The sequence below is a fragment of the Salvelinus alpinus genome, chromosome 1, assembly GCF_045679555.1.
Source record: "Salvelinus alpinus chromosome 1, SLU_Salpinus.1, whole genome shotgun sequence".
Taxonomy (NCBI): domain Eukaryota; kingdom Metazoa; phylum Chordata; class Actinopteri; order Salmoniformes; family Salmonidae; genus Salvelinus; species Salvelinus alpinus.
The window spans coordinates 88,870,844-88,898,517 of record NC_092086.1 but is presented as its reverse complement, the minus strand read 5'-3'; the positions used below and the strand labels follow the sequence as shown (position 1 = coordinate 88,898,517).

General features: G+C 43.3%; 1 protein-coding gene across 4 annotated transcripts; it reads left to right on the top strand.

Annotated features, from left to right (window-relative positions):
- Positions 1-116: 116 nt before the first annotated feature.
- Positions 117-27,674, top strand: igsf5a (immunoglobulin superfamily, member 5a). Of its 4 annotated transcripts, none has more exons than XM_071331211.1 (9): positions 117-316; positions 770-847; positions 10,903-11,214; positions 20,369-20,659; positions 24,128-24,241; positions 25,044-25,068; positions 25,181-25,269; positions 25,542-25,606; positions 26,099-27,674. In XM_071331211.1, exons 2-9 carry the CDS (start codon positions 805-807, stop codon positions 26,204-26,206), a joined length of 1,047 nt encoding a protein of 348 aa, XP_071187312.1. In that variant the 5' UTR covers positions 117-316; positions 770-804; the 3' UTR covers positions 26,207-27,674. The 4 variants fall into 4 exon arrangements, with proteins under 4 accessions (XP_071187312.1, XP_071187301.1, XP_071187293.1 ...); XM_071331200.1 differs by having other exon boundaries at positions 25,539-25,606; XM_071331192.1 differs by having other exon boundaries at positions 120-316; positions 25,178-25,269.

Here is a 27,674-nt window from a genome sequence, read left to right as displayed (position 1 = left end):
GACGACCTACCTCAGTTGATTCTCTTGTAACCTTCTGCTCTACCAGCAAGCTTAACTATGCCAATAATAACTATGCTAGAAGGTGAAACTGTGACACACACTCAAACAAACTCTTAAGCACTCACTCATGCAAGTGTGACTGATAAGGGGACTGTTACATGGGTGGACCTTGCTCTCTGTAGAGATAGATGTATATGGGGGAGTGAAGCTACATTTGGTTTCACCTGAAGGTGGAGTCCCTCTATTTACTAGGTCTGATTCAACAGGAAATTAACCTTGGATCCATTTTAGTCATCGCTCTGAGAGTCTTCAACAAGTAAGTTATTAGAATGATGTATGTCGATGTACATTGGATCTCAATAGGAATATTTCCTAAAGAAAAATGCAATTTAAGAATGATCTTGTTTGTTGTTGTTGAGGGAAAGACTTAGGGAGGAAGTATGATTCTGTTGGTACTCTGAATGGACGGATCTGTGAGACTGCACTTATTGAAATATATTTTGTTTCAATAATATATTTTGTTTGATTAATGTTTGTTCGAGAAGATAAGTTATTAAGATATAGTGTTTCTGTGGTTGGGCTGTAGTGAGTCTTTGATCAGCGATCAATCAGAGAATGTGTGTGTTTTTGTGAACAGGGGAGTTCCTCACACAACATTCCTTGGTGAAAAATGTAGCGTTCAGAGCTCAGGTCTGTCTGAATGTGTCCAGTATTTTGCTGCCCGCTGGGTTGTTCCCATGCCATTGTCTTTTTTGTTTTTATATTACAGGCAGGGAATATTAGCATGACTGTTACCTGGGCAACATGGCCAGTGTTTTCTTCACGTTGCTTTTACTCTATGCAACAGGTGAGCAGATCTGAATATTTTATGCACACATATACACATTTGACACACTACATTGCGCTATCCCATATACTCACAATTGAAACAAATCTACTGAATATGATAGGATGGGGACAAAATCCATAGTTGACGTCGCAATTGGGATTACCCAAACATTTCCCTGTTCATGAGAATAGATATTAGTGAATAAATATCAAAACTCTATTTCACTGAACGAGCATTAGAACCCAGCTCAGCATATTATTTATCCCTGGCTTCATCTTGCCCTAGTTAGACTGGTCTCGTTTGGGAGTGATTAAAGCTGTTAATTTCACATGGAGGCCTTCTCGTGATTATCACAGCCATGCAGAGAAATACAGGTCTTGGATTTAACATGCCTAATGCTTACGGCTTTACGTTGACTACACCAGGCTATAATATTGCTTCCTTCTAAAAGGAAACTTTATGAGTCAGGTCTCATCATTAGGATAGTGCAGTTTTTTTTCTCCAATCACTTTGGTGCAATTTCCATAAGTATGTGGTACATTTTCACAACTCTAAGCACAGAAATCTAAACAGATCATCAAAATGGCTCATGTTTCAAAACTCGAAGCACATGTTTGATTGCCTGAGTACGTTTATATATTTGTACCTCATAAATGTATTAATTTTACATCAATTTATGTTAGAAGGTAAAACCAAATCATATATGGATGTGGTTGTAAATACTGTACATCATTCTCCATCAGCCAGTGTGCTTCACTCTTGTGTGCTACCATTTGGAGTGTAGTGTACAATTCACTGCTGAAATACTTTGGTTATATATGAAAATATATTCCACTCATTATCTGAATTTCATTGATACACTCACTGTAAGCTGATGAATTTTGTCAAGCATGGAGACAGGCGATACTGTATCAGTTGAAAATGTTGCATGGGGCAGAAATGGAATACAATACCATGCTACATTTTTACAGTAGCCAACTGCTTTACAATGCCCCTATTTCTGATGATTTGTCCTACGTGTGTAGCCTACTGTATAAGGATTATGAAACTAAGACTGAAATACTTATCAACATGCTCACAACCTGCCGTTGGATACAAGTTATATTAAAAAAAATATATAATAATAATTGTGCATGTCAAGTAATAGTCAAATACTGTATGGAAAATTATATTGACCATCAATTATTATTTCTATTCAGCACTTCAAAAATAACAGTTTTGAAATGAGTATCTTGTGTTTTTTGCTATTGGATTAAGTGGTTGTTGAAATTACTAAATGGTGAGCCTATGACTCAGGGGTGAAAGATATGAAACCCCAATGAATGCACAAAGGTTCTGAACATAAGATAGGGGGTCATTACAAGTGTTATCGGCATAGTTTTGTACATAGAGTTTTGAAAATATACCACTTATAGCTAGCTTATAGCTAAGACACAGTGCATTCGGAAAGTATTCAGACCCCTTCACATTTTCCACATTTTGTTACGTTACAGCGTTATTCTATCAATCTACACACAATACCCCACAATGGCAAAGCAAAAACAGGTTTTTAGAGATGTTTGCAAATATATATATATATATACAGTGGGGAGAACAAGTATTTGATACACTGCCGATTTTGCAGGTTTTCCTACTTACAAAGCATGTAGAGGTCTGTAATATTTATCATAGGTACACTTCAACTGTGAGACACGGAATCTAAAACAAAAATCCAGAAAATCACATTGTATGATTTTTAAGTAATTAATTTGCATTTTATTGCATGACATAAGTATTTGATACATCAGAAAAGCAGAACTTAATATTTGGTACAGAAACCTTTGTTTGCAATTACAGAGATCATACGTTTCCTGGAGTTCTTGACCAGGTTTGCACACACTGCAGCAGGGATTTTGTCCCACTCCTCCATACAGACCTTCTCCAGATCCTTCAGGTTTCGGGGCTGTCGCTGGGCAATACGGACTTTCAGCGCCCTCCAAAGATTTTCTATTGGGTTCAGGTCTGGAGACTGGCTAGGCCACTCCAGAACCTTGAGATGCTTCTTACGGAGCCACTCCTTAGTTTCCCTGGCTGTGTGTTTCGGGTCGTTGTCATGCTGGAAGACCCAGCCACGACCCATCTTCAATGCTCTTACTGAGGGAAGGAGGTTGTTGGCCAAGATCTCGCAATACATGGCCCCATCCATCCTCCCCTCAATACGGTGCAGTCGTCCTGTCCCCTTTGCAGAAAAGCATCCCCAAAGAATGATGTTTCCACCTCCATGCTTCACGGTTGGGATCGTGTTCTTGGGGTTGTACTCATCCTTCTTCTTCCTCCAAACACGTCGAGTGGAGTTTAGACCAAAAAGCTAAATTTTCGTCTCATCAGACCACATGACCTTCTCCCATTCTTCCTCTGGATCATCCAGATGGTCATTGGCAAACTTCAGACGGGCCTGGACATGCCCTGGCTTGAGCAGCGGGACCTTGCGTGCGCTGCAGTATTTTAATCCATGACGGCATAGTGTGTTACTAATGGTTTTCTTTGAGACTGTGGTCCCAGCTCTCTTCAGGTCATTGACCAGGTCCTGCCATGTAGTTCTGGGCTGATCCCTCACCTTCCTCATGATCATTGATGCCCCACGAGGTGAGATCTTGCATGGAGCCCCAGACCGAGGATGATTGACCGTCATCTTGAACTTCTTCCATTTTCTAATAATTGCGCCAACAGTTGTTGCCTTCTCACCAAGCTGCTTGCCTATTGTCCTGTAGCCCATCCCAGCCTTGTGCAGGTCTACAATTTTATCCCTGATGTCCTTACACAGCTCTCTGGTCTTGGCCATTGTGGAGAGGTTGGAGTCTGTTTGATTGAGTGTGTGGACAGGTGTCTTTTATACAGGTAACGAGTTCAAACAGGTGCAGTTAATACAGGTAATGAGTGGAGAACAGGAGGGCTTCTTAAAGAAAAACTAACAGGTCTGTGAGAGCCGGAATTCTTACTGGTTGGAAGGTGATCAAATACTTATGTCTTGCAATAAAATGCAAATTAATTACTTAAAAATCATACAATGTGATTTTCTGGATTTTTGTTTTAGATTCCGTCTCTCATAGTTGAAGTGTACCTATGATAAAAATTACAGACCTCTACATGCTTTGTAAGTAGGAAAACCTGCAAAATCGGCAGTGTATCAAATACTTGTTCTCCCCACTGTATATAAGAAAATAAATACCTTATTCACATAAGCATTCAGACCCTTTGCTATGAGACTCATTGCATCCTGTTTCCATTGATCATCTTTGAGATGTTTCTACAACTTGATTGGAGTCCACCTGTGGTAAATTCAATTGATTGGCAATGATTTGGAAAGGCACACACCTGTCTATATAAGGTTCCCAGTTGACAGTGATGTCAGAACAAAAACCAAGCTATGAGGTCGAAGGAATTGTCTGTAGAGCGCCGAGACAGGATTGTGTCGAGGCACAGATCTGGGGAAGGGTACCAAAACATTTCTGCAGAAAATATGGTCCCCAAGAACACAGTGGTCTCCATCATTCTTAAATGGAAGAAGTTTTGAACCACCAAGACTTCCTAGACCTGGCCGCCCGGCCAAACTGAGCAATCGGGGGAGAAGGGCCTTGGTCAGGGAGGTGACCAAGAACCTGATGGTCACTCTGACAGAGCTCCAGAGTTTATTTTGTTTAGATGTGAGAACATTCCAGAAGGACAGCCATCTCTGCAGCACTCCACAAATCAGGCCTTTGTGGTAGAGTGGCCAGACGGAAGCCACTCCTCAGTAAAAGGCACATGACAGCCTGCTTGGAGTTTGCCAAAATGCACCTATAGGTCTCCGACCACGAGAAACAAGATTCTCTGGTCTGATGAAACCAAGATTGAACTATTTGACCTGAATGCCAAGTGTCACTTCTGGAGGAAACCTGGCACCATTCCTACGGTGAAGCATGGTGGAGGCAGCATGCTGTAAGGATATTTTTCAGCGGCAGGGACTGGGAGACTAGTCAGGATCGAGGGAAAGATGAACAGATCAAAGTACAGAGAGAGATCCTTGATGAAAACCTGCTCCAGAGCGCTCTGGACCTCAGACTGAGGCGAAAGTTCACAACCCTAAGCACACAGCCAAGATAATGCAGGAGTGGCTTCAGGACAAGTCTCTGAATGTCCTTGAGTGCCCAGCCAGAGCCCTGACTTGAACCTAATCGAACATGTCTGGAGTGACCTGAAAATAGCTTTGCAGCGACGCTCCCCTTCCAACCTGACAGAGTTTGAAGAGTATCTACAGAGAAGAATGGGAGAAACTCCCTAAATACATGTGTGACAAGCTTGTAGCGTCATACTCAAGAAGCCTCGAGGCTGTAATCGCTGCCAAAGGTGCTTCAACAAAGTACTGAGTAAAGGGTCTGAATACTTACAGTATGTGAATGTGATATTACGCTTTTTTTGTCATTATGGGGTATTGTATGTAGATTGATGAGGGAAAAAAACAATTTAATCAATTTTAGAAAAAGTCTGTAACGTAACAAAATGTGGAAAAAGTAAAGGGGTCTGAATACTTTCCGAAGGCACTGTACCTTAAGAAAAAAAAAAATATATATATAGTAAAAGTGAGTCACCCAGTAAAAACTACTTGAGTAAAAGTCTAAAATGATTTGGTTTTAAATATACTTAAGTAACAAAAGTAAATGTAATTAATAAAATATATTTAAGTATCAAAATTACTTATTTTATGCAAATCAGACGGCACCAGTTTGTATATATATTTTTTTACGGATAGCCAGGGGCACACTCCAACATTTAGACATAATTTACAAACGAACCATGTGTAATGAGTCCGTCAGATCAGAGGCAGTATGGATGATCAATGATTTTCTGTTGATAAGTGCGTAAATTGGACCATTTTCCTGTGCTGCTAACCATTCAAAATGTGATGAATACTTTTGGGTGTCAGGGAAAATGTATGGAGTAAAAAGTACATTATTTCTTAAGTAATGTAGTGAAGTAAAAGTAGTCAAAAATATAAATAGTAAAGTGAAGTACAGATACCTCAAAAAAACACCTAAGTAGTACTTTAAAGTATTTCTACTTAAGTACTTTACTATAATAACAAAGAGAGTCGCACACTCCATATGTATAACCTCCCAGTATTTAAAAAAAACACCAACGTTTCGGCATCACTGTGCCTTCTTCAGGGTAATGTCATAAATGCTTGAACCAGGTTATGTACAGTCGTGGCCAAAAGTTTTGAGAATGACACAAATATTAATTTTCACAGAGTCTGCTGCCTCAGTTTGTATGATGGCAATTTGCATATACTCCAAAATGTTATGAAGAGTTATCAGATGAATTGCAATCAACTGCAAAGTCCCTCTTTGCCATGCAAATGAACTGAATCCCCCAAAAACATTTCCACTGCATTTCAGCCCTGCCACAAAAGGACCAGCTAACATCATGTCAGTGATTCTCTCGTTAACACAATTGTGAGTGTTGACAAGGACAAGGCTGGAGATCACTCTGTCATGCTGATTGAGTTCGAATAACAGACTGGAAGCTTCAAAAGGAGGGTGGTGCTTCCTCTGTCAACCATGGTTACCTGCAAGGAAACACGTGACGTCATCATTGCTTTGCACAAAAAGGACTTCACAGACAAGGATATTGCTGCCAGTGAGATTGCACCTAAATCAACCAAATCATCAAGAACTTCAAGGAGAGCGGTTCAATTGTTGTGAAGAAGGCTTCAGGGCGCCCAAGAAAGTCCAGCAAGCGCCAGGACCGTCTCCTAAAGTTGATTCAGCTGCGGGGTCGGGGCACCACCAGTACAGAGCTTGCTCAGGAATGGCAACAGGGAGGTGTGAGTGCATCTGCACGCACAGTGAGGCGAAGACTTTTGGAGGATGGCCTGGTGTCAAGAAGGGCAGCAAAGAAGCCACTTCTCTCCAGGAAAAACATCAGGGACAGACTGATATTCTGCAAAAGGTACAGGGATTGGACTGCTGCGGACTGGGGTAAAGTCATTTTCTCTGATGAATCCCCTTTCCGATTGTTTGGGGCATCCGGAAAAAAGCTTGTCCGGAGAAGACAAGTTGAGTGCTACCATTAGTCCTGTGTCATGCCAACAGTAAAGCATCCTGAGACCATTCATGTGTGGGGTTGCTTCTCAGCCAAGGGAGTGGGCTCACTCACGATTTTGCCTAAGAACACAGCCATGAATAAAGAATTTTACCAACACATCCTCTGAGAGCAACTTCTCCCAACCATCCAGGAACAGTTTGGTGACGAACAATGCCTTTTCCAGCATGATGGAGCACCTTGCCATAAGGCAAAAGTGATAACTAAGTGGCTCGGGGAACAAAACATCGATATTTTGGGTCCATGGCCAGGAAACTCCCCAGATCTTAATCCCATTGAGATCTTGTGGTCAATCCTCAAGAGGTGGGTGGACAAACAAAAACCCACAAACTCTGACAAACTCCAAGCATTGATTATGCAAGAATGGGCTGCCATCAGTCAGGATGTGGCCCAGAAGTTAATTGACAGCATGCCAGGGCGGATTGCAGAGGTCTTGAAAAAGAAGGGTCAACACTGCAAATATTGACTCTTTGCATCAACTTCATGTAATTGTCAATGAAAGCCTTTGACACTTATGAAATGTTTGTAATTATACTTCAGTATTCCATAGTAACATCTGTCAAAATATATAAAGGCACTGAAGCAGCAAACTTTGTGAAAATTAATATTTGTGTCATTCTCAAAACTTTTGGCCACGACTGTAGACAAACAGTGGAATTAGTGCAACCAATGACAATAGTGAGGGGTGTGTTGTAATTGTTAGGTTGATAAAAATTAATTGAGCTAAACTATTAAAAGACTACAGCCCACAGCATATTGAATATATTATGCCATTATTATCATTATCATTAGCATAACATTAGCATCAACATACAATATTGTTTCATTTCATTTCACCTATAAATATTTCCAATTTCATAAAACATTTTATTACATGTAATCTTTTGGTTCAACCAAAATGCATAATAAACATGATCAACAGAGGGAATATATTGGGCGTACTCTGATAAGGTGGAGAAAGAATACATTCATTTACAAGACCTGTTCACAGAAAATATAATTGGTCATAAGAAGGGCCTGAGATCAAAGTCAATATTCAGACCACTAGGGGTCAATGTGTTTAAAATGGGATATCCAGTAGGCCTCCCTCTGTAGTAGTAGGATCTCCATGTTACCCCCTCTCCTTGGTAGAGCAACATGCTCAATGCCTCTATATTTGAGGGAGGAGATGGGATGGTTAGCTTCCTCAAAGTGAGCTGCTATTGGATTGTTAGTGTTCTTACACCTGATAGAGTGTGTTCAGCTATGCATTATTTTAATTGTCTTTTGTTCAGTTTATGTCTCAGTTCTTGAATCTTGTTATGTTCATACAAATATTTACACATGTTAAGTGTGCTGAAAATAAACGCAGTTGACAGTGAGAGGACGTTTCTTTTTTTGCTGAGTTTATATAGTTTGGACGCACCCACTCATTTAATGGTGTTTCTTTATTTTACTATTTTGTACATTGTAGAATAATAGTGAAGACTTCAAAACTATGAAATAACACATATGGAATCATGTAGTAACCAAAAAAGTGTGCAATAAATCAAAATATATTTTATATTTTAGATTCTTCAAAGAAGCCACAAGTATCCTCATACATTTTTTGTCATTTAGCAGATGCTCTTATCGAGAGCAACTTACAGTAGTGAGTGCATACGTTTTCATTCACACTGATCCCCCGTGGGAATCGAACCCACAACCCTGTCATTACAAGCAGTTGTGGAAAAAGTACCCAATAGTCATACTTGAGTAAAAGTAAAGATACCTTAATAGAAAAAGACTCAAGTAAAAGTGAAAGTCACTTTGCTGAAAGCCTATCCATGTCTCATTGGAGCTCCATGGGGCTCCTTAGATGCATTTTTTAAAGTGACGTAGTCTTTATGAAAAGAGCTATGTAAAATACATCTATTATTATGTAATGAATGAGCACCTCAGAGTGTAAACAGGCCCAACATTCCAAACAGCTGAGACTGTTTTAGGAACCTGTTCTATCGACAGAATAATGAGTCAAGAGGGTTCTCGAGGTTTACTGTTCTAAAGGTGTGGCACTTGCAGCAAAAACAAGAATGCAGATACTAAGGCCCCAGGCCACCACACCGACAAGGTTTTTAAAATGTAGTTTATTTATATTTCGTTCAAGGACATCTGGGTGAGCACATTTACAAACACCAACATAGATACATACGCAAGAACAGTCCCAACAGTTTGTTCTGGATTGCCCTGTGTTCTTTTGAGTCTGTTTGGGTGTTGGCTTTAGAAACAGAGGTTTCTGTTTTTCCACAGAGAGAGTTTGATTCTATTTGTTCTCCTCTACCTTTCCTGGCCTTTCCTGTTGTCTCTGCTTTTGAATTTGCATTTAGAGAACTGAATTTGAAAACTGAATCTGAATACATCTGAGAAGTTGAATATATGAAACTTTGATCAACTTGAAATTATAGTTTTTAAACTTGATACACAGACAATGAATGCAATATCTACCATATTGAAACTGAATATGTAAATATTTAATTTGAATATACAATTAAATTTAAATTGAATTTGAAAACTGAATGCAATATTCATCCAACTTAGCTTCAAATCATGAAATGCAATTTCAATTTATGAATTCAATGATTACATTTCTGTATTACAAATTCAAAATATTAAATTCAATATTCTAATACAAATTCTAAATTATGGAATTCAAATACAATTTCTGTTGGCACTGAAATCGCTCCATAGGTAAGGAGATCACTCTCACAGAGCACCTCAAATCACTCACAAGTGTTAGGAAAGTCAATCATCCCATTTCTGGGAAATAGCATGCGTTGCATCAGTCATCTGGGCATTGGAGCACCATCGGTTCGGCTCCACTCCACTCCACTCCACTCCACTCCACTCCACTCCACTCCACCCTCTTGGACCAGGAAGTAGCAGCGGCAGAAGTCGTAGCGGCAGCAGTCTGACCCCAGTAGTAGCAGTAGTGGAAGTGGCTCTGAGCTCTCCTTTTGAGCGGTGCAGTGGCTCGGAATCATTACAGATGTATAAGTTCAGGGGAACGTCCATCTCCAAGGAGACCAGCCAAGGTGACTAAACTGAACAACAAGGGGAAACTTGTCAACAATCGTTGTTTATGGGGGAGAATGCATAGGTAACAAACAAACAGCGAGTGTACAAAAGGGAGGGGGAGGTCAATGTAAATTGTCAGGTGGCGATTTTATGAATTGTTCAGCAGTCTTATGGCTTATGGGTAGAAGCTGTTGAGGATCCTTTTGGTGCTAGACTTGGCACTCTGGTAGCAGAGAAAACAGTCTATAACTTGGGTGACTGGAGTCTCTGACAATTTTATGAGCTTTCCTCTGACACCGCCTATTATATAGGTCCCGGATGGCAGGAAGCTTGGCCCCAGTGATGTATTGGGCCGTTCTCACTACCCTCTGTAGTGCCTTACGGTCCGATGCCGAGCAGTTGCCATACCAGGCGGTGATGCAACCTGTCAGGATGCTCTCGATGGTGCAGCTGTAGAACCTTTTGAGGATCTGGGGACCAATGCCAAATCTTTTCAATCTCCTGGGGGTGAAAAGGTTTTGTCGTGCCCTCTTCACGACCGTCTTGGTATGTTTGGACCATGATAGTTAGGTGGTGATGTGGACACCAAGGAACTTGAAACTCTCGACCCGCTCCACTACAGCCCTGTTGATGTTAATGGGGGCCTGTTCGGCCGGCCTTTTCCTGTAGTCCACGATCAGCTCCTTTGTCTTGCTCACATTGAGGGAGAGGTTGTTGTCCTGGCACCACACTGACAGTTCTCTGACTTCCTCCCTATAGGCCGTCTCGTTGTTGTCAGTGATCAGGCCTACCACTGTTGTGTCGTCAGCACATTTAATGATCTCAAATATAACAAATGACAAATAGATAATCATTATCTCCTCTCACCCCCAACCCTAACCACACCATGATTCTCTGCTCTCCTCTCCTCTCCTCTTCAGGAGTCTCAGGAGTCCCTCAGCTGGAGCCCCTGAATGTGACTGTGCTGCGGGGCTCAGAGGCTCGGTTTAACATCAGCCTGTCTGAGGAATGGTACTCCATGTCATGGATGCTTAAAACTGTTTTGGTCCTCACCATCAACAGTGGCACCGGTGTGTCTGAGCACAACCGTCGTTTCGCCGTTAAAAACGACTCCAGTGCCGACATATACTGCTGGGAGTTCATCATCCGGGACGTCTGGAGGAACGACTCTGGTGACGTCAGCTGTGGCGTCCAGGAAAAGCCGACCCAGACCGCTCAGCTCTTTGTCCAAGGTTGGGAACAATTCCTCAATATTTAATCCTTAGAAGTGAAGACTGGCCTCTTTACTGGAATCAAAATGTGCAGAGTAGTTAAATAATGTCTGTTTCCCATCTCATCCTGCACTGTATAGGCTGTGCACATACAGTATCACTATAGATGACAGTAGTGTAATGACCGACCTATGCTCTGGAGAGCAGTAGTATACACTGTAAGATCAGAGAGTAGAGAAGTGGTAGCACACTGTAAACTCTGAGCATAGAAAGGGATAATAATCTGTTCTCTCAGCAGGTCCTGGCTAATCACCAACACAGGAACAAGGATCCATGTATTAGGCAGATGGAACAGTCTGATTCAGACAGAAATAACTCTTTAAAAGACTTTTGATGAGCTTCTATATAATCCAAGGTTAGAATATGGAGTTCATTTAAATAATCACCTTTACTGAAATGATAGAGTACCATTGTTGAGGAGATTAAATTAAATGAATTAATAAACTGCAGAGTAACTGGGGCAGGGTGACATTTTTGTTGGATTTCACATTGAGTTCACGTTAATTGTCAGTGTAACGCTCGTCGGAAGGATGAGACCAAGGTGCAGCGTTGTACGTGTTCATGCTTCTTTATTAAAACCGAACACCAAACAAAACAACAAAAGAACAACGAACGTCATGTCTTGAAGGCTACACAGAGCTAACAAAAAACAACATCCCACAACCTAAGGTGGCAAAACATGCTGCCTAAGTATGATTCCCAATCAGAGACAACGATAGACAGCTGTCCCTTATTGAGAACTATACCCGGCCAAAACATAGAAACACAAATCATAGAAATAAATAACATAGAATGCCCACCCAAATCACACCCTGACCAAACCAAATAGAGACATAAAAAAGGCTCTCTAAGGTCAGGGCGTGACAGTCAGCACAACCAAATATAAATCAAAACTAGACGTTGAGCTGACGTCTGTGCCCAGTGGGTAAGGCAAGTTTTCTCTGTCTAGCTAATTTGCCACAGTTGCCAAAGGTGATTAGTGTAATAAATAACCAATGAACCAAGTCCATGTAACGTAAGACTTATTGCTGTAGCCACAAATCTTACTGGTCTGATCTACACAATAGCAATTGTGCAGGGAAAATACAGTGCTGGTGTACGGATCCCGGAGAAACTTTGTACACCACAATACTTTGTACACCACCCTTGCATCTGTTGTTTCCAATCAGCAAGTATGCTTTGGCTCCTAGACAAGGGTAAGGTAAAACACACTAGTGGATGGGAGCCGTAGGATTTGCATTATGGTTAATTGTACTCTACTGCTTACTTTGATGGAAAGCATTTCTTTGAAGCGCGATCTCCTCAAGTCACACACACAAGTGCGCATGCACACACGCACACGCACTTTATATACTTTATTTGAATTCACCTATCAAGTTTACATTAAAAAAGGATCCAAACATTTCAAAGGTCCCTGTATGAATGGCACTCAAGGGTACAGAAAGCACCTCCTTCTGCCCACTGTCATTTAAAAATCTTCCCAGCATGAAATAGTTCCCAATAGTTCTGATCATTCTGATAGTGTTCTGGTTGTGTGTAATATCTCTCCCAGCATAAACATTTGCTTCACATGTCTGCCAATCAATGGTGGCCAGGGACCAATCAGAAGCTTGTTGAGGCGTGAGGTCTGCATATAAATACCCGGACTTTCGCGTCAAAGTGCTGAGGGTTGACGTGAGGAGAGATTTTTTTGCGTTTGCAAAGACTTGGGCGCTACTTTTTCAATTGACACTGCATATATTTGTTACTTAGTTAGCTAGCTAGCTAAATCAAGGGCGAGGGGGTGTGAGAGAAACATCTGCAGGAGCTCAGCCATCCACACAGACGCGCGTGCAATTATTGACTGGGAATGTTACAACATGACTTCACAATCAGAACGATTGGGAACTATTTCACGCTGGGAAGATTTTTTACATGACACCCACGACAGCGAAAACAGAGCAGTACCTAGCCAACTGCTTTGCCTTTGTTTTTGTCAGGCCAGCAATCTGGAGGCCATGCACTGCAATCCTGTGTACGTGGCCGAGACTGACAAATATCAGCACCAGCATCTTGCACCTACACCCGAAGGCTGTCCAAGCATCTCCCCAATGGGCTGGTACTTAAGCAGCTTCCTGGCAAAGGCATCAACATCAAACCAGCTTCCCCTTACACAATAATGTTTATGCTTGTGTACATTAACAACATGGACAATAGACTCCATTATATGTGACTCATGTAGAATACTGAATTGGTCATGGTTTGCAGGGTACCAGAGTGCCAGATTATATTTTGTTGGTAGAACTTTCAGCCTCGCCTTAACAGTAAAGGTGAGAATGTCCTCACCAACGGCAGCATTTTGGTACATGGAATGGGAGACAGAGTGGTCAGCACAGTTCAGAGCAGCGTGTTTCTCCTGCAGCCTCAGGCCAGTCTACGCACGCACGCACGCACGCACGCACACGTTATGTTCTTCTATCCTCGTGGGGAACTACAATTAATATGTTCCCTAACCCTTACCCTAACCCGTAACCCGTAACCCTAACCTAGACCTAACTCCTAACCTTAACCCTAAATCTAAACCTAACCACTAACCCCTTACCCTTACCCAAATTCTGACCCGAATCCTAATTGCAACCCTTACCCTAAACCAAAATAGCCTTTGTCCTCATGGGCATGCTGGAAATGTCCCTCACGAGGGAGAATTTTCCTTTTTTTTACTATCCTTATGGTGACTTTTCTATCCCCAAAATGATAGAAGAACCAACCAAGCATAAGGGAAACACACTGTGGATATGCAAATGCCTTGTAGGGCTCAGCAGTTATGGACTATCTTGAAGAGTTGCACCATGCATAAGGGGAGGCTCATTGATATGCAAAATTTGACTTTGCCTATTTCCACATGGTAGAGTTCACACAAAAAAGAGAGGAATAAAGTTTGACATCAGATGTTCTGAGACAAAGATTCCAGCCTGGAGACAAGATGTCAATTTTTTTTCGGTATTTGATTATAAATCGCAACGGGAATGAATATTCTCAATTCAGTTGATCTTTATTGAACACTCTTTTGACATTTTTTGTTTTATAGAGCTGACATCTGTTTTTATTAGCACTTCAGCAAAATTTGTGATTGACCTGAATTTGAACCCTGATCTCCTGTGTGCCATATGACTACTATCCTGCTAGCCTGCTGAGCTAAAGCCTATGCATTTGCTTAGGGAGCTAATGCAAGTCTTCAAATCTCAGGCAAGGGCACTCATCATGCGAGTGTGGTCGTCCCTGGTTGACTCTGTTTTATACTCCTTGCTCTAGTTGCTTGGGTGATGGTATGCCATTTACACATTCACGGTTACAATTTACTGTTCATCTTAGTGTTCGTTATTCCATTCCCCCAGGGAAGCTTGTTAACCATGATAAACCCAGAACCCACACAGCATATTATGATCCCTCATCCATTCAATTATAAACTGAATCAAACATGTACCAGCTATATCCTCCACCAGCCCTCCACCCAGGTGCTTTAATATACAGAGGGTCTAAACCTGGTTTTAGGCTTTATCTTATTGCGGCTTCTGCTGGCTCTATTGGATTACTTTTATTGGATATTGATTTGGTCTTCTTCCTATGGTGTCACACCCTGATCTGTTTCACATGTCTTTGAGTTTGTCTCACCCCCGTCCAGGTGTCGCCAATCTTCCCCATTATCCCCTGTGTATTTATACATCTGGTTTACCACCTCTGGTTTACTGACCCCTGCCTGCCTTGACCTGTCTATTGCCTGCCCCTGTTGGAATATTAAACTATTGTTTATTCGACGTGGTTTGCATCTGGGTCTTACCTTCACACCTGATTGTACAAACTGGCCATGACTGACCCAGCAGACCCGGACCAGCTGCGCAACGCCATCTCCTCCCAAGGAGGGAGGGAGTCCAAACGTTGGCTGAGCGCCATGACCGGGCGTTGGACATGCTGCTGGTAACCCCACCGCGCCTCAGCAATTTGGCAGTTAGCAGCGCCGCCCCACCGGCCACTCCACCTTCTCGGGAGCCCCGTTTACCTCCTGCGCAATGCTTTAATGGAGAGCCGAGCACCTCTCAGGCATTTCTAGCTCAGTGTGCCCTCAGTTTCGAGCTTCAGCCCTCCTCCTTCCCCTTGGATTGCTCCAAAATAGCTTACCTCATCACGCTGATGTCTGGAAGGGCTCTCACCTGGGCTACCGCTGTATGGGAACAGCAGCCGGCCATATGCGAGAGCCTGGAGGGGTTCGTGGGAGAGGTGAGGGAGGTCCTTGATGCCCCTTTCTCCTGGAGAGAAGCTGCCCGGAAGCTAATCCAACTCTGGCAGGATGCCTGCACTGTGGCCGACTATGCGGTGGAATTCCGTACGTTGGCAGCTGAGAGTGAGTGGAACCCAGAACCACTGTTCGACATGTTCCTGCACAGCAACTCGGAGGAGGTTAAGGAGGAGCTTGCAGCTCGGGAGTTACCCACAGATTTTTGACTCCCTCATCGCTTTGACCATCCACATCGATGGGCGATTGCGGGAATGACAGATCGAGAGGAAATTCGATTTCACTCGCACGTCCAGGGACTCCAACTTGCCTCCGAGTCCTCCCAGAAGTCCTTGACGGTCCCGTGGCCGAGAGCACACGAGATTTCCATACATTCCTCAAGAGTCACCGAGGAGGGCCAAGGCACTGTTTCCCGAGCCCATGCATCTAGGCAGGGCAGGGCAGGGCTGTCGCCAGCGGAATGGCAACATCGTATCAGCACAAGGAGCTGTTTGTATTGCGGGTCATTTTGTGTCCTCGTGCACGGTAAAAGCGCAGGCTCACCAGTAGGAGCGAGTACTCTGGTGGGCCATTGGGGGACTTTTCTCCTTTCCTTACTCACAACCCTTTTTATATCATTCTGCTGTGGGGAAACCAGTCCAAATCTATTTGGGTCCTCCTTGACTCTGGGGCCGATGAGAGCTTTTTGGACGCCACACTGGCTTCCGAGCTGAATATCCCCACTCAGCCCCTCTCCATTCCCATGGATGTTAGAGCATTGAGCGGGCGCTCTATAGGTCGGGTCAGCCATAATACCACTCCTATCAACCACACCTATGTGTGTCAGGGAATCACAGCAAGACCGTTCAGTTCCTGCTCATCAAGTCCCCCCAGATCCTCGTGGTTTTGGGATTCTCCTGGCTCCAGTGACATAATCCACTCATCAACTGGTCTACGGGTGCCATCATGGGCTTGAATTCGTTCTGCCACGTCCATTGTCTGAAGTCGGCATAACCTGCCCCGGGATGTCTTCCTGGGTCCTTGAAGGTGGTTCCGGATCTCTCCACCATTCCCGCTGAGTACCAGGATCTCCGGGAGGTGTTCAGCAAGTCCCGGGCAACTTCCCTTCCGCCGCACCGCCCCTATGACTGCGGGATTGACCTTTTCCCTAGCACCACGCTTCGCCGGGGGAGTCTGTACTCGCCGTCGAGACCGGAAACCAAGGCTATGGAGGACTACATTGGGGACTCCCTAGCTACTGGATTTATCTGTCCTTCTTCCTCTCCCACTGGCACAGGGTTCTTCTTCATGGAGAAGATGGACAAGACCCTGTGCCCGTGCATTGACTACCGGGGACTCAATGACATCACTGTAAAGAACAGTCATCCACTCCACTCATTTCCGCGGCCTTCGAGCTGCCCCAGGGGGCCACTATGTTCTCCAAGCTGGATCTAAGTAATGCCTACCATCTGTTGCGGATACGAGAGGGGGACGAGTGGAAAACCGCCTTCAACACGGCCAGCGGCCACTATGAATATCTGGTCATGCTCTTTGGCCTCACCTACGCCCCTGCCGTGTTCCAGGCTCCAGTGAATGACGTTCTCCGCGATATGCTGAACAGTTTTGTCTTTGTCTAAATTGATGACATCCTCGTCTTCTTCCGCTGCCCACAAGAACACGTGCTTCATGTCCAGCAGGTTCTCCAGCGCCTTCTGGAGGACCAGTTGTTCGTTAAGGCGGAAAAGTGTGAGTTCCATCGCTCCACCGTGCCCTTTCTGAGCTACATCATCTCTGCTGGGAGCATCAAGATGGATCCCGAGAAGGTGAAAGCGGTGGTGGATTGACCTCAGCCTGCATCCAGGGTGCAGCTGCAACGCTTCCTGGGGTTCGCCAACTTTTATCGCCGCTTTATCCGGGGTTACCTCACCCTGGTCTCCCCCCTGTCTGCCCTCAACTCTACCAAGGTTTTGTTCATGTGGTCCAAGGCCGCTGACCGGGCGTTCCGGGACTTTAAACACCGCTTCACCACGGCTCCCATCCTGGTTAATCCGGACCATTCCCGTCAGTTTGTGGTGGAGGACGATGCTTCGGATGTCAAAGTGGAGTCTGTTCTGTCCCAACATTCTGCCCTGGACCTTAACTTCTTTGGGATAGGGGGCGGTATTTTGACGTCCGGATGAAAAGCGTGCCCAAAGTAAACTGCCTGCTACTCAGGCCCAGAAGCTAGGATATGCAAATAATAGTAGATGTGGATAGAAAACAATCTAAAGTTTCAAAAACTGTTAAAATAATGTCTTTGAGTATAACAGAACATGAAATGGTAGGTGAAACCCCGAGGACAAACCATCCCCAATTGTTTTTTTTCATCCTACCACTGATTTCAATGGTTGGCACTTTTATAATAGGGCAAAATCGTTCCCGAGTGCAGTTCCTAGGGCTTCCACTAGACGTCAACAGTCTTTAGAAAGAGTTTCAGGCTGGTTTTTGGAAAAATGAGGGAGAAGAAGTAGTTTTTCTAAGGGCTCCCATTTTGGCTCTAGTGTTTCCATGCGCATGGCCGAGATAGCGCATTCTTTTTGTTTATCTCCGGTAAAGACAATAACGATTCTCCGTCTTAAATTGTATTGTTTATTTGTGTATTAGGGTACCTAAGGATTGATTATAAACGTTGATTGACTTGTTAGAATAAATTTATTGGAAACGTTTGGGATTCATTTTGTATGCATTTTGACCGATGGAAACCGAGTGGATTATTGACTGAAGCGCGCCAGCTAAACTGAGTTTTTATGGATATAAAGAAGAAATCTATCGAACAAAAGGACCATTTGTAATGTAACTGAGACCTTTTGGAGTGCCAACAGAAGACGATCTTCAAAGGTAAGGCATATATTATATCGCTATTTCTGACTTTCGTGTCGCAACTCCCTGGTTGAAAATGATTTGTTATGCATTTGTGTGCTGGACGCTGTCCTCAGATAATCGCATGGTTTGCTTTCGCCGTAAAGCCTTTTTGAAATCTGACACGTTGGCTGGATTAACAAGTTAAGCTTTATTTTGATGTATTGCCCTTGTGATTTCATGAAAGTTTAATATTTATAGTAATTTATTTGAATTTGGCACGCTGCCATTTCACCGGATGTTGGCCAGGTGGGACGCTACCGTCCCACCTATCACAAAGAAAGAAGTTTTAAGCTACATCCCTGCGCCTTCTTCTCCCACCGCCTCACCTCCTCGGAGAGGAATTACGACGTGGGGAATCGGGAGCTTCTCGCGGTGAAGATGGCATTGGAGGAATGGAGGCACTGGCTCGAAGGGGCGGAACACCCGTTCATTGTGTGGACCGACTACAAAAACCTGGAGTATCTCCGCACCACCAAGAGCCTCAACTCCAGGCAGGCGAGATGGGCCCTGCTGTTTACCCGGTTCAACTTTTCCCTCTCCTACCGGCCGGGGTCCAAGAACGTCAAGCCGGATGCCCTGTCTCACCGCTATAACCCCTCAGCTACCACCCGGAGCCCGAGCGGTCCTGGAGTGGGCCCATTCCTCCAGGCTCGCCTGCCACCCGGGCTCCCGGCAGACCCTGGCCTACATGCGACAGCGCTTTTGGTGGCCTACCATGGTTCTGGACGTTGCCGCCTTTGTCGCCACCTGCACGGTCTGTGCACGGAACAAGACCCCTCGACAAGCTCCGGCTGGCCTCCTCCAACCTCTGCCCATTTCTTATCGCCCCAGGTCTCAAATCTCCCTGGACTCCATCACGGGTCTCCCCCCGTCTGATGGCAACACCGCCATCCTGACCGTGGTGGATCGCTTTTCCAAGGCCGCCCACTTCATTCGTCCCGGTTCTGGAAGGTGTTCTGCACCCTCATTGGGTCGTCGACCAGCCTGTCCTCTGGGTTCCACCCCCAGTCTAACGGCCAGTCGGAGCGAGCCAACCATGACCTCGAGACCACCCTGCGCTGCCAGGTCTCCGCCAACCCCACCACCTGGAGCCAGCAGCTGGTGTGGGTGGAGTACGCCCGCAACACCCTTCCCTGCTCTGCGCAGGAAGAGGAGGTCGGCATACCTTCTGGCCAGATGTTTGTATACCGCTGTCGTCGTACCTGGAAGAGAACACTCCTCAAGAAGGTATGGCTATCCACCCGGGATCTGCCCTTCCGGGTGGAATCTCGCCATCTCTACCCCCGGTTTATCGACCCGTTACCCATCTCCAAGATCATTAGCCCCTCTGCTGTTCATCTTCTGTTGCCCCGTACCCTTCGTATTCATCCCACCTTTCATGTCTCCAGAGTCAAACCCATGTCTCACAGCCCTTTGTCTCCCTGAGCCTGTCTGCTGCCCGGTACCGTTGCCCCACCTCTGGTTGTCTGAGCCCTGCCTGCCTTGACCTGTCCATTGTCTGCCCTGTTGGAATATTAAACTATTGTTTATTTGACGTGGTCTGCATCTGGGTTGTACCTTCACACCTGATATACAGTATGGTGCATGGATGGACTTCTCATTCCCCTGATTTGGACCTACCTGATTACAAACATATTCCCCTCCATGTATCAATACTCCTAGGCAGACAGTAGTAATATCCAACTGAATGGATGTCGATATTACATTGATTGTTTACATTGTGGCCAACCCTCAGCTGGGACCAGTGTTAAGTCAGGACATTCAGGAAGCATTTACCATACTAGCACATAGATGCAGGATTATTTTCCTGCTGTAGCAGACTGGCTCAAATTAAAAGATCCTACATTTGTAGAATTATCCACTCTGTAGGTGGTCCAACATTAACACTACAGTATATTCATTGTGTTTCATGTAAGATGTCATCCCTCACGGTTGCTGACTGTTCTCTCCTGTTTGTCTCCACAGAGAGCGGCACAGTAAGGATTGTGGGAGGTAACATGACAGTGGCCCAGGGCCACCAGGCCATCTTCCGGTGTGAGGCCTCTGGTTGGTTTCCTAAGCCCACAGTGAGCTGGGTGGTGGATGGGGTCGTGGTGGACCAGAACAGCTACAACAGTAGCAGTGAGGCCCTGGACGGTCTGTATAACTCCATCAGCCTCCTGACTGTCCGTGGGGTCAACAGTGTCCAAGTGAAGTGCCTGGCCAGCGTATCTGCCCTGACCACCCCACTGTCCAGCTCCTTCTACCTGGTGGTTGGTAAGAACTCTTCTGACTCTTCAGTTAGACAGGCATTTGATTTCCATAGGGGGGCACGTTTTGTTTACGGGACAAGGGCATGCACACATTTTAAATGCGTTTTTATAGTAAATACATGTAATATAACTGTAGAAATGTATCAAATCAAATTTGATTGGTCACATACACATGGTTAGCAGATGTTAATGCAAGTGTAGGGAAATGCTTGTGCTTCTAGTTCCGACAGTGCAGTAATATCCAACAAATAATCGAACAATTCTACAACAACTACCTAATACATACAAATCTAAAGGGATGGAATAAAAATATGTACATATAAATATATGGATGAGCGATGACCGAGCAGCATAGGCAAGATGCAATACGTGGTATAAAATACAGTACAGTTGAAGTCGGAAGTTTACATACACCTTAGCCAAATACATTTAAACTCAGTTTTTCACAATTCCTGACATTTAAACCTAGTAAAAATTCCCTGTCTTAGGTCTGTTAGGATCACTACCTTATTTTAAGAATGTGAAACGTCAGAATAATAGCAGAGAGCATGATTTATTTCAGCTTTTATTTATTTCATCACATTCCCAGTGGGTCAGAAGAACACTCAATTAGTATTTGGGAGCATTGCCTTTAAATAGTTTAACTTGGGTCAAACGTTTCGGGTAGCCTTCCACAAGCTTCCCACAATAAGTTGGGTTAATTTTGTCCCATTCCTCCTGACAGAGCTGGTGTAACGGAGTCAGGTTTGTAGGCCTCCTTGCTCGCACAAGCTTTTTCAGTTATGCCAACAAATTGTCTATAGGATTGAGGTCAGGGCTTTGTGATTGCCACTCCAATACCTTGACTTTGTTGTCCTTAAGCCATTTTGCCACAATTTTGGAAGTATGTTTGGGGTCATTGTCCATTTGGAAGACCCATTTGCGACCAAGCTTTAACTTCCTGACTGATGTCTTGAGATGTTGCTTCAATATATCCACATAATTTTACTTCCTCATGGTTCCATCATCTAAGTGCACCAGTCCTTCCTGCAGCAAAGCACCCCCACAACATGATGCTGCCACCCCCGTGCTTTACGGTTGGGATGGTGTTCTTCGGCTTGCAAGCATCCCCCTTTTTCCTCCAAAAATAACAATGGTCGTTATGGCCAAATAGTTCTATAGTTAGAACTATTTGGCCATAAAAAAATAGTTTTGTTTCATCAGAAGAAAGGACATTTCTCAAAAAAGTACGATCTTTGTCCCCATGTGCAGTTGCAAACGGTCTGGCTTTTTTATGGCGGTTTTGGAGCAGTGGCTTCTTCTTTATTAAGCGGCCTTACAGGTTATGTCGTTATAGAACTCGTTTTACTGTGGATATAGATACTTTTGTACCTGTTTCCTCCAGCATCTTCACAAGGTCCTTTGCTGTTGTTCTGGGATTGATTTGCACTTTTCGCACCAAAGTACGTTCATCTCTAGGAGACAGAACGCATCTCCTTCTTGAGCGGTGTGACAGCTGCGCGGTCCCATGGTCCCATGGTGTTTATGCTTGTGTACTATTGTTTGTACAGATGAACGTGGTACCTTCTGGCATTTGGAAATTGCTCCCAAGGATGAAACAGATGCGTGGTGGTCTACATTTTGTTTTCTGAGGTCTTGGCTGATTTCTTTTGATTTTCCCATGATATCAAGCAAAGAGGCACTGAGTTTTAAGCCTTGAAATACATCCACAGGTACATCTCCAATTGACTCAAATGATGCCAATTAGCCTATCAGAAGCTTCTAAAGCCATGACATAATTTTCTGGAATTTCCCAAGCTGTTTAAAGGCACAGTCAAGTTAGTGTATGTAAACTTCTGACCCACTGGAATTGTGATACAGTGAATTATAAGTGAAATAATCTGTCTGTAAACAATTGTTGGAAAAATTACTTGTGTCATACACAAAGTAGATGTCCTAACCAACTTGCCAAAACTATAGTTTGTTAACAAGAAATTTGTGGAGTGGTTGAAAAACGAGTTTTAATGACTCCAACCTAAATGTATGAAAACTTCTGACTTCAACTGTATATACATATGAGATGAGTAATGTAAACATTATTAATGTGGCATTATTTAAAGTGAATAGTAATCAATTTATTAAAGTGGCCAAGGATTCGAGTCTGTATGTAGGCAGCAGCCTCTCTGTGTTAGTGATGGCTGTTTAACAGTCTGATGGCCTTGAGATATAAGCTGTTTTTCAGTCTCTCGGTCCCAGCTTTGATGCACCTGTACTGACCTCGCCTTCTGGATGGTAGCAGGGTGAACAGGCAGTGGCTCAGGTGGTTGTTGTCCTTGATGATCTTACATTTTAATGTGCATGAACACAACCAGTCTGATGTTTTAAATCTGATTGTCAAACAAATCACTTCAAAAGTAGGTTACCTTCGCATGTTTGTCCAAAATAATTCCAGCATCCAAACAGTACACTGTGCACCCGCCAACTTTCCTTAAATTCGCAAGTGGCTAATACTATCTCACCAGAGAAGGCATCCGAGCGTGCGAAACAGTGTTTTTCTGTCTTACTGTATGTAGCCCATGTATCTGATGCTGTCTGGCCAAAAATAGTATGATATGCAATACTCTTTTTGGCCAGGCAGCATCAGATACGTTGGCTACACATACTGAGACAGAGGGGCGCTGTTTTGCTCGCTCGGATTCTTTCTCCGGTGAGGTATGTGCGAAGGTAACCTATCTGAGATTGATCAGTTTTTCTGTTTGCTTCTCGATCAAATAAATGATCAATGTTGAAATGTTTTATTTGGGAAGGAGGTAAGGTAGGGCGGGCCATTCCCCCTACGGCCAGCCCATAGTGCCGGAGCTGTCTGGTCACTTCCAGTAGCCTGGACAGTACCTTCAACATGGATAGGATTTAGTGAGGTCTGCTTACACTGTCAGAAATGGGAACCCTTGCGAAGTCAGGAAAGGGATTTTATGGGTTCCTGGCCAAGTTGAGGTGCTGCCAAAAATCACAATTAAAAGCTGATGATCCTGGCTGGCCTTACAATTTGTAGAGCAAAAAATATGAGAAAATCCTCTGAGAAAGGATAAGAGCTACCTCCCTTAACATATGCCTTTGTACTGTTCTGTGGGACCGTGATTATTTTTCCATAATTACTTATTACATTAATAAATAAGTGAATGAATTCTTTGTTTATGCAGGTAGATACTTACATGATAAAAGTTGTGTATTTCTTCCAAGAGCACAGAGGCTCCATATTATATGTATATGAAAAACTCCCATACATTGCCATTTATAATTTTCTGTAGTTCCGTCACACATTTGATTACTTTAGTACTGTAACAACTAGTGGCAGGTTGGACTTACAATAGAACCTACTGTCTCAATAGCCAACTGAGTTTAAGGCTAAGATGTCAGTCTACATTGTGATATTTACTAACCATACATACTAACTCACTAACTCTTACTTATCTCGAGACCACTGTTTCACCAGAGCCCCATGACTGGACTGTGCTCATCGCTGTCGTTTGTTCCATCGGTGGATTCGCTCTGCTGGTGCTGCTCATCCTTGGAATCGTCTTCTGCTGCAAACGCAGAAAAGAAGCAAGTAAGAAGCCTTTCTTTAGCTTGTCAAACCCCCATGTAGTCCAAGGAGCAGGAGTCATGCCCAAATCGAGCCTCTTGCTCTGTTTCACTGAAGAAAGTAGAAAACAAGTAGACTGAGTCAGGACAGGTCTCACTGAGGTCCTCTATTAGGACAATGACAGTGTGAGATATATGCAGAGGCCTTCATCTAAATACAGGACACACCAGTCAGAAAATATAGTGACTTTAGGACTGTTTGGCTCCCGCTGCTTGCCTCTCATCTGTCCGATGCATACAAGATAGCTCAACAAGCAACAGAGGAGATGCCAACAAAGAGATTGACTTGCAGTAAACTTTCTAATGAGTATAAAGGTTAATGTATGATCATTTGTGGATGTAGATTACTCACTGTCTGAAAGGGTACACATGAGGTCTAATATCAAAACTCTGACTATAGGTCTATAACACCTACCAGTAGGCGACAAATGTTGGAGAATTAATTCGGTCACACTTTATTTAGATAGTCCGGATCTTCCATCTGTAGATGCTCTACTGATGGTCATACTATCAACAAACTATCTGTTGATAAGCAAGTGCTTGCTAAGGTTAGGGTTAGGTTTAGAATAAGGGTTAGGGTAAGGTTAGGGTTAGAGCTAGTGTTAGGGTTAGTAGATAGTTAGTTGAAATGTTACTGATAGTCTGTAGATAGCATCTACAGATGGACTATCCAAATAAAGTTTGACCTACTAGATTCATCTAAATTCAACTAAAGCAACACGTCTATACCTGATTTATTATTCTTTTCTCTCGGGGGTTCATTTCAGAATCCAGCTACCAGAAGGAAATGGGGTAAGAGAGTTCTGCTACCATTTTGTTCCCAATTACCAGATCAGTTACCTTGATCATTATGTGAGGTTTATAGTGTGATTGTTGCAGTGAAGTGTTTGATGTTTCCCAGGAGAACGGGGTCCCAGATCCAGATGAGTGGTGGTGCAGTGGGACAGAGACAGGGCAAGGAAAACCCTGCATACGTGATAGACGGCCAAACAAGTAGGAGCTATCATTTCTGTCTTTACACACACCCACAAATGCACACACATGCGCCCGCATAGGCACTTATGCCTACACACAGATTATAATGACTTTTCGATTAACAGAACACATTTTTAATGTTAACAAAATTCTTTAATTTTGTCATGGTATGTTTATATAAGCCTCTTGCTGTCACATGTTCACAGCCATGCTGTCACATGTGTACACATTCTTCTATCCCTGGAAACACTCCAATGGTAAAATACTGAGATGTATCTTTCTTACAGCAGGTGTCACCCACAGTGAATTCAACGACAGTGGTTACATCCAGACTAACTATACAAAACATTTTGAGGTACGTAATAATACATTGACACATGCGGTGGCCTCTAGATTTAGATGTGGATTTATTAATTTGTTCAGATGCCAATTTATTCTGTATGATTTATTTACAGTGTAATTGATTAGTTTTCATTACAGTAATGAGTCTGGTAAGAAGTACCTCATAAAACTTAACAAATGTAATATTAAAGTCAACTGTAATACGTCATAACCTAAGAATTTCAAGGTGATTGCATTTTCAGCTGAAGATTATTAGTCATTTTACATTTTAGTCATTTAGCAGACACTCTTATCCAGAGCGATTTACAATAGTGAGTGCATATGTACTTTTTCGTACTGGTCCCGCGTGGGAATTGAACCAACAACCCTAAAAGAGAGAGTGCGAGAGAGCTGTAAAGTGTTACTGTGCTCTTTTTTAAACATAAACTGTAAACCACATGTATCATTTGGGACACATTTAGGGAAGTGTATACACTGTAAACTATGTTTTGCTTTTGTTTACCAGATTCCTGATCTTGTCAACGGTAACCAGGCAGCAAATGGCCATGCCAGTGCATACAACATCCTGGGTGGAACTGGTGTCAGGAAACACAGACATGTTACTATTGTGTAAAGGAATTGTACAATCTTACTCATATACAGCAGAATCAAGCTGTAAAATATGTCAAATGTTTTCTAAATGTTTTAATGTTTCCCTTCTCTGCTCTTCATGTTATCATTTTGGAAACTTCCCCAACTTTTGAAACAAAGCGGTTCCTCTATTTTGGAACTAAGCCTCGAAGGGTTTGCTTGTAGGGCAACCTACCAGGCCAAATAATGTCAAAACACATCTATATCAACTAAGGGCAGGAGCATATGATGCCAACCAAACAAATTCTCCTTGAGTTTTAGGAGAACATCAGAGGGGTAAAGGACATAATCTGCTTTTTAAATTTCTGTACGGGGAGCAGTGTAAACTTGAAAAACCAGGTTGACCAATTGAGGTCGAAAGATCTCTTTCACAAGGGAGACCTGGAGGGGGCCAATGTTTATTAAAGTACATGGAAGATAAATAATTGTCACACTGGGCAAGCTATGCATTTCTATATGGTTTTATATAATGGCAAACTGGGTGTAAATTAGTCCATAAGCACGCACCCAAATTCTCTTTGACAGTAAGGTTCGGACATGCAAGGTAAATGTGATGGAAACTCTGACAAACTGATTGATGCACCAAGGCCTGCCTCTCAATACTCCGTCATGAGCACAGGGCTCCATAACTCTGTTAGGTTAAGAGCTTGTCCCCCCACAGCCCCAGCACCGCCACATTTCTATCTACTGTACCAGCTAGCATTGTGGTGGGCCTCATAAATTCAGCATGATTGAACCAGAGGTTTATGACAGTGAGCTGAAGTGCTCAGAGAGAATCCTCCACATTCCCTTCAGCCCATAAGACGGTGTCTGAGTCTGTTGGAACTCTCACTGCTCCAGCCATTCAGGTTTAGGCCTATATCAATGTTCAAATGTATTCTCTTCTGGAATGTTACCCCATAGGTCTATTTTGTTAATGGCGTGTATGCAATGTGATTCGGTAGACATATTGAGAAGCGCAATTCCCCGAGACTAGGGTTGCAAAATTCTAGTAACTTTCCAGAAATTTCCAGGTTTTCTAGAAATCCAGGAAGGCGGATTCCATTTCCTGCTTATTCCCTCTTAATTTCAGGAATCATCCGGAAAACCAGGGAATGTATTTCAACCCTACCCAAAACAACGTTTTGTCATACTCCAAAAACATGATGGTGTAGCAATTTCCTATAAGAGTCTTCCATCATTATCATAGTGTAATAACTACATAATCATGGGCCTTTTTGTTCAAACAAAACTTAATCATAATAAATCAATTCTATATTTATAATAAAAATGACAACAATTCCATATGAGTGACCTCCATTCCATTTAACAATTGTTTATTGTAATATGCAACATCTTGTAATTGTGAGGAAGGGATTTACCAGATGAAGTATGTCAAATTGTTTTGACCAGGTCAAGTCTAGTGATGTATGATGTAATCAATAAACACTTTCTAATTTTCCTACCAAGGA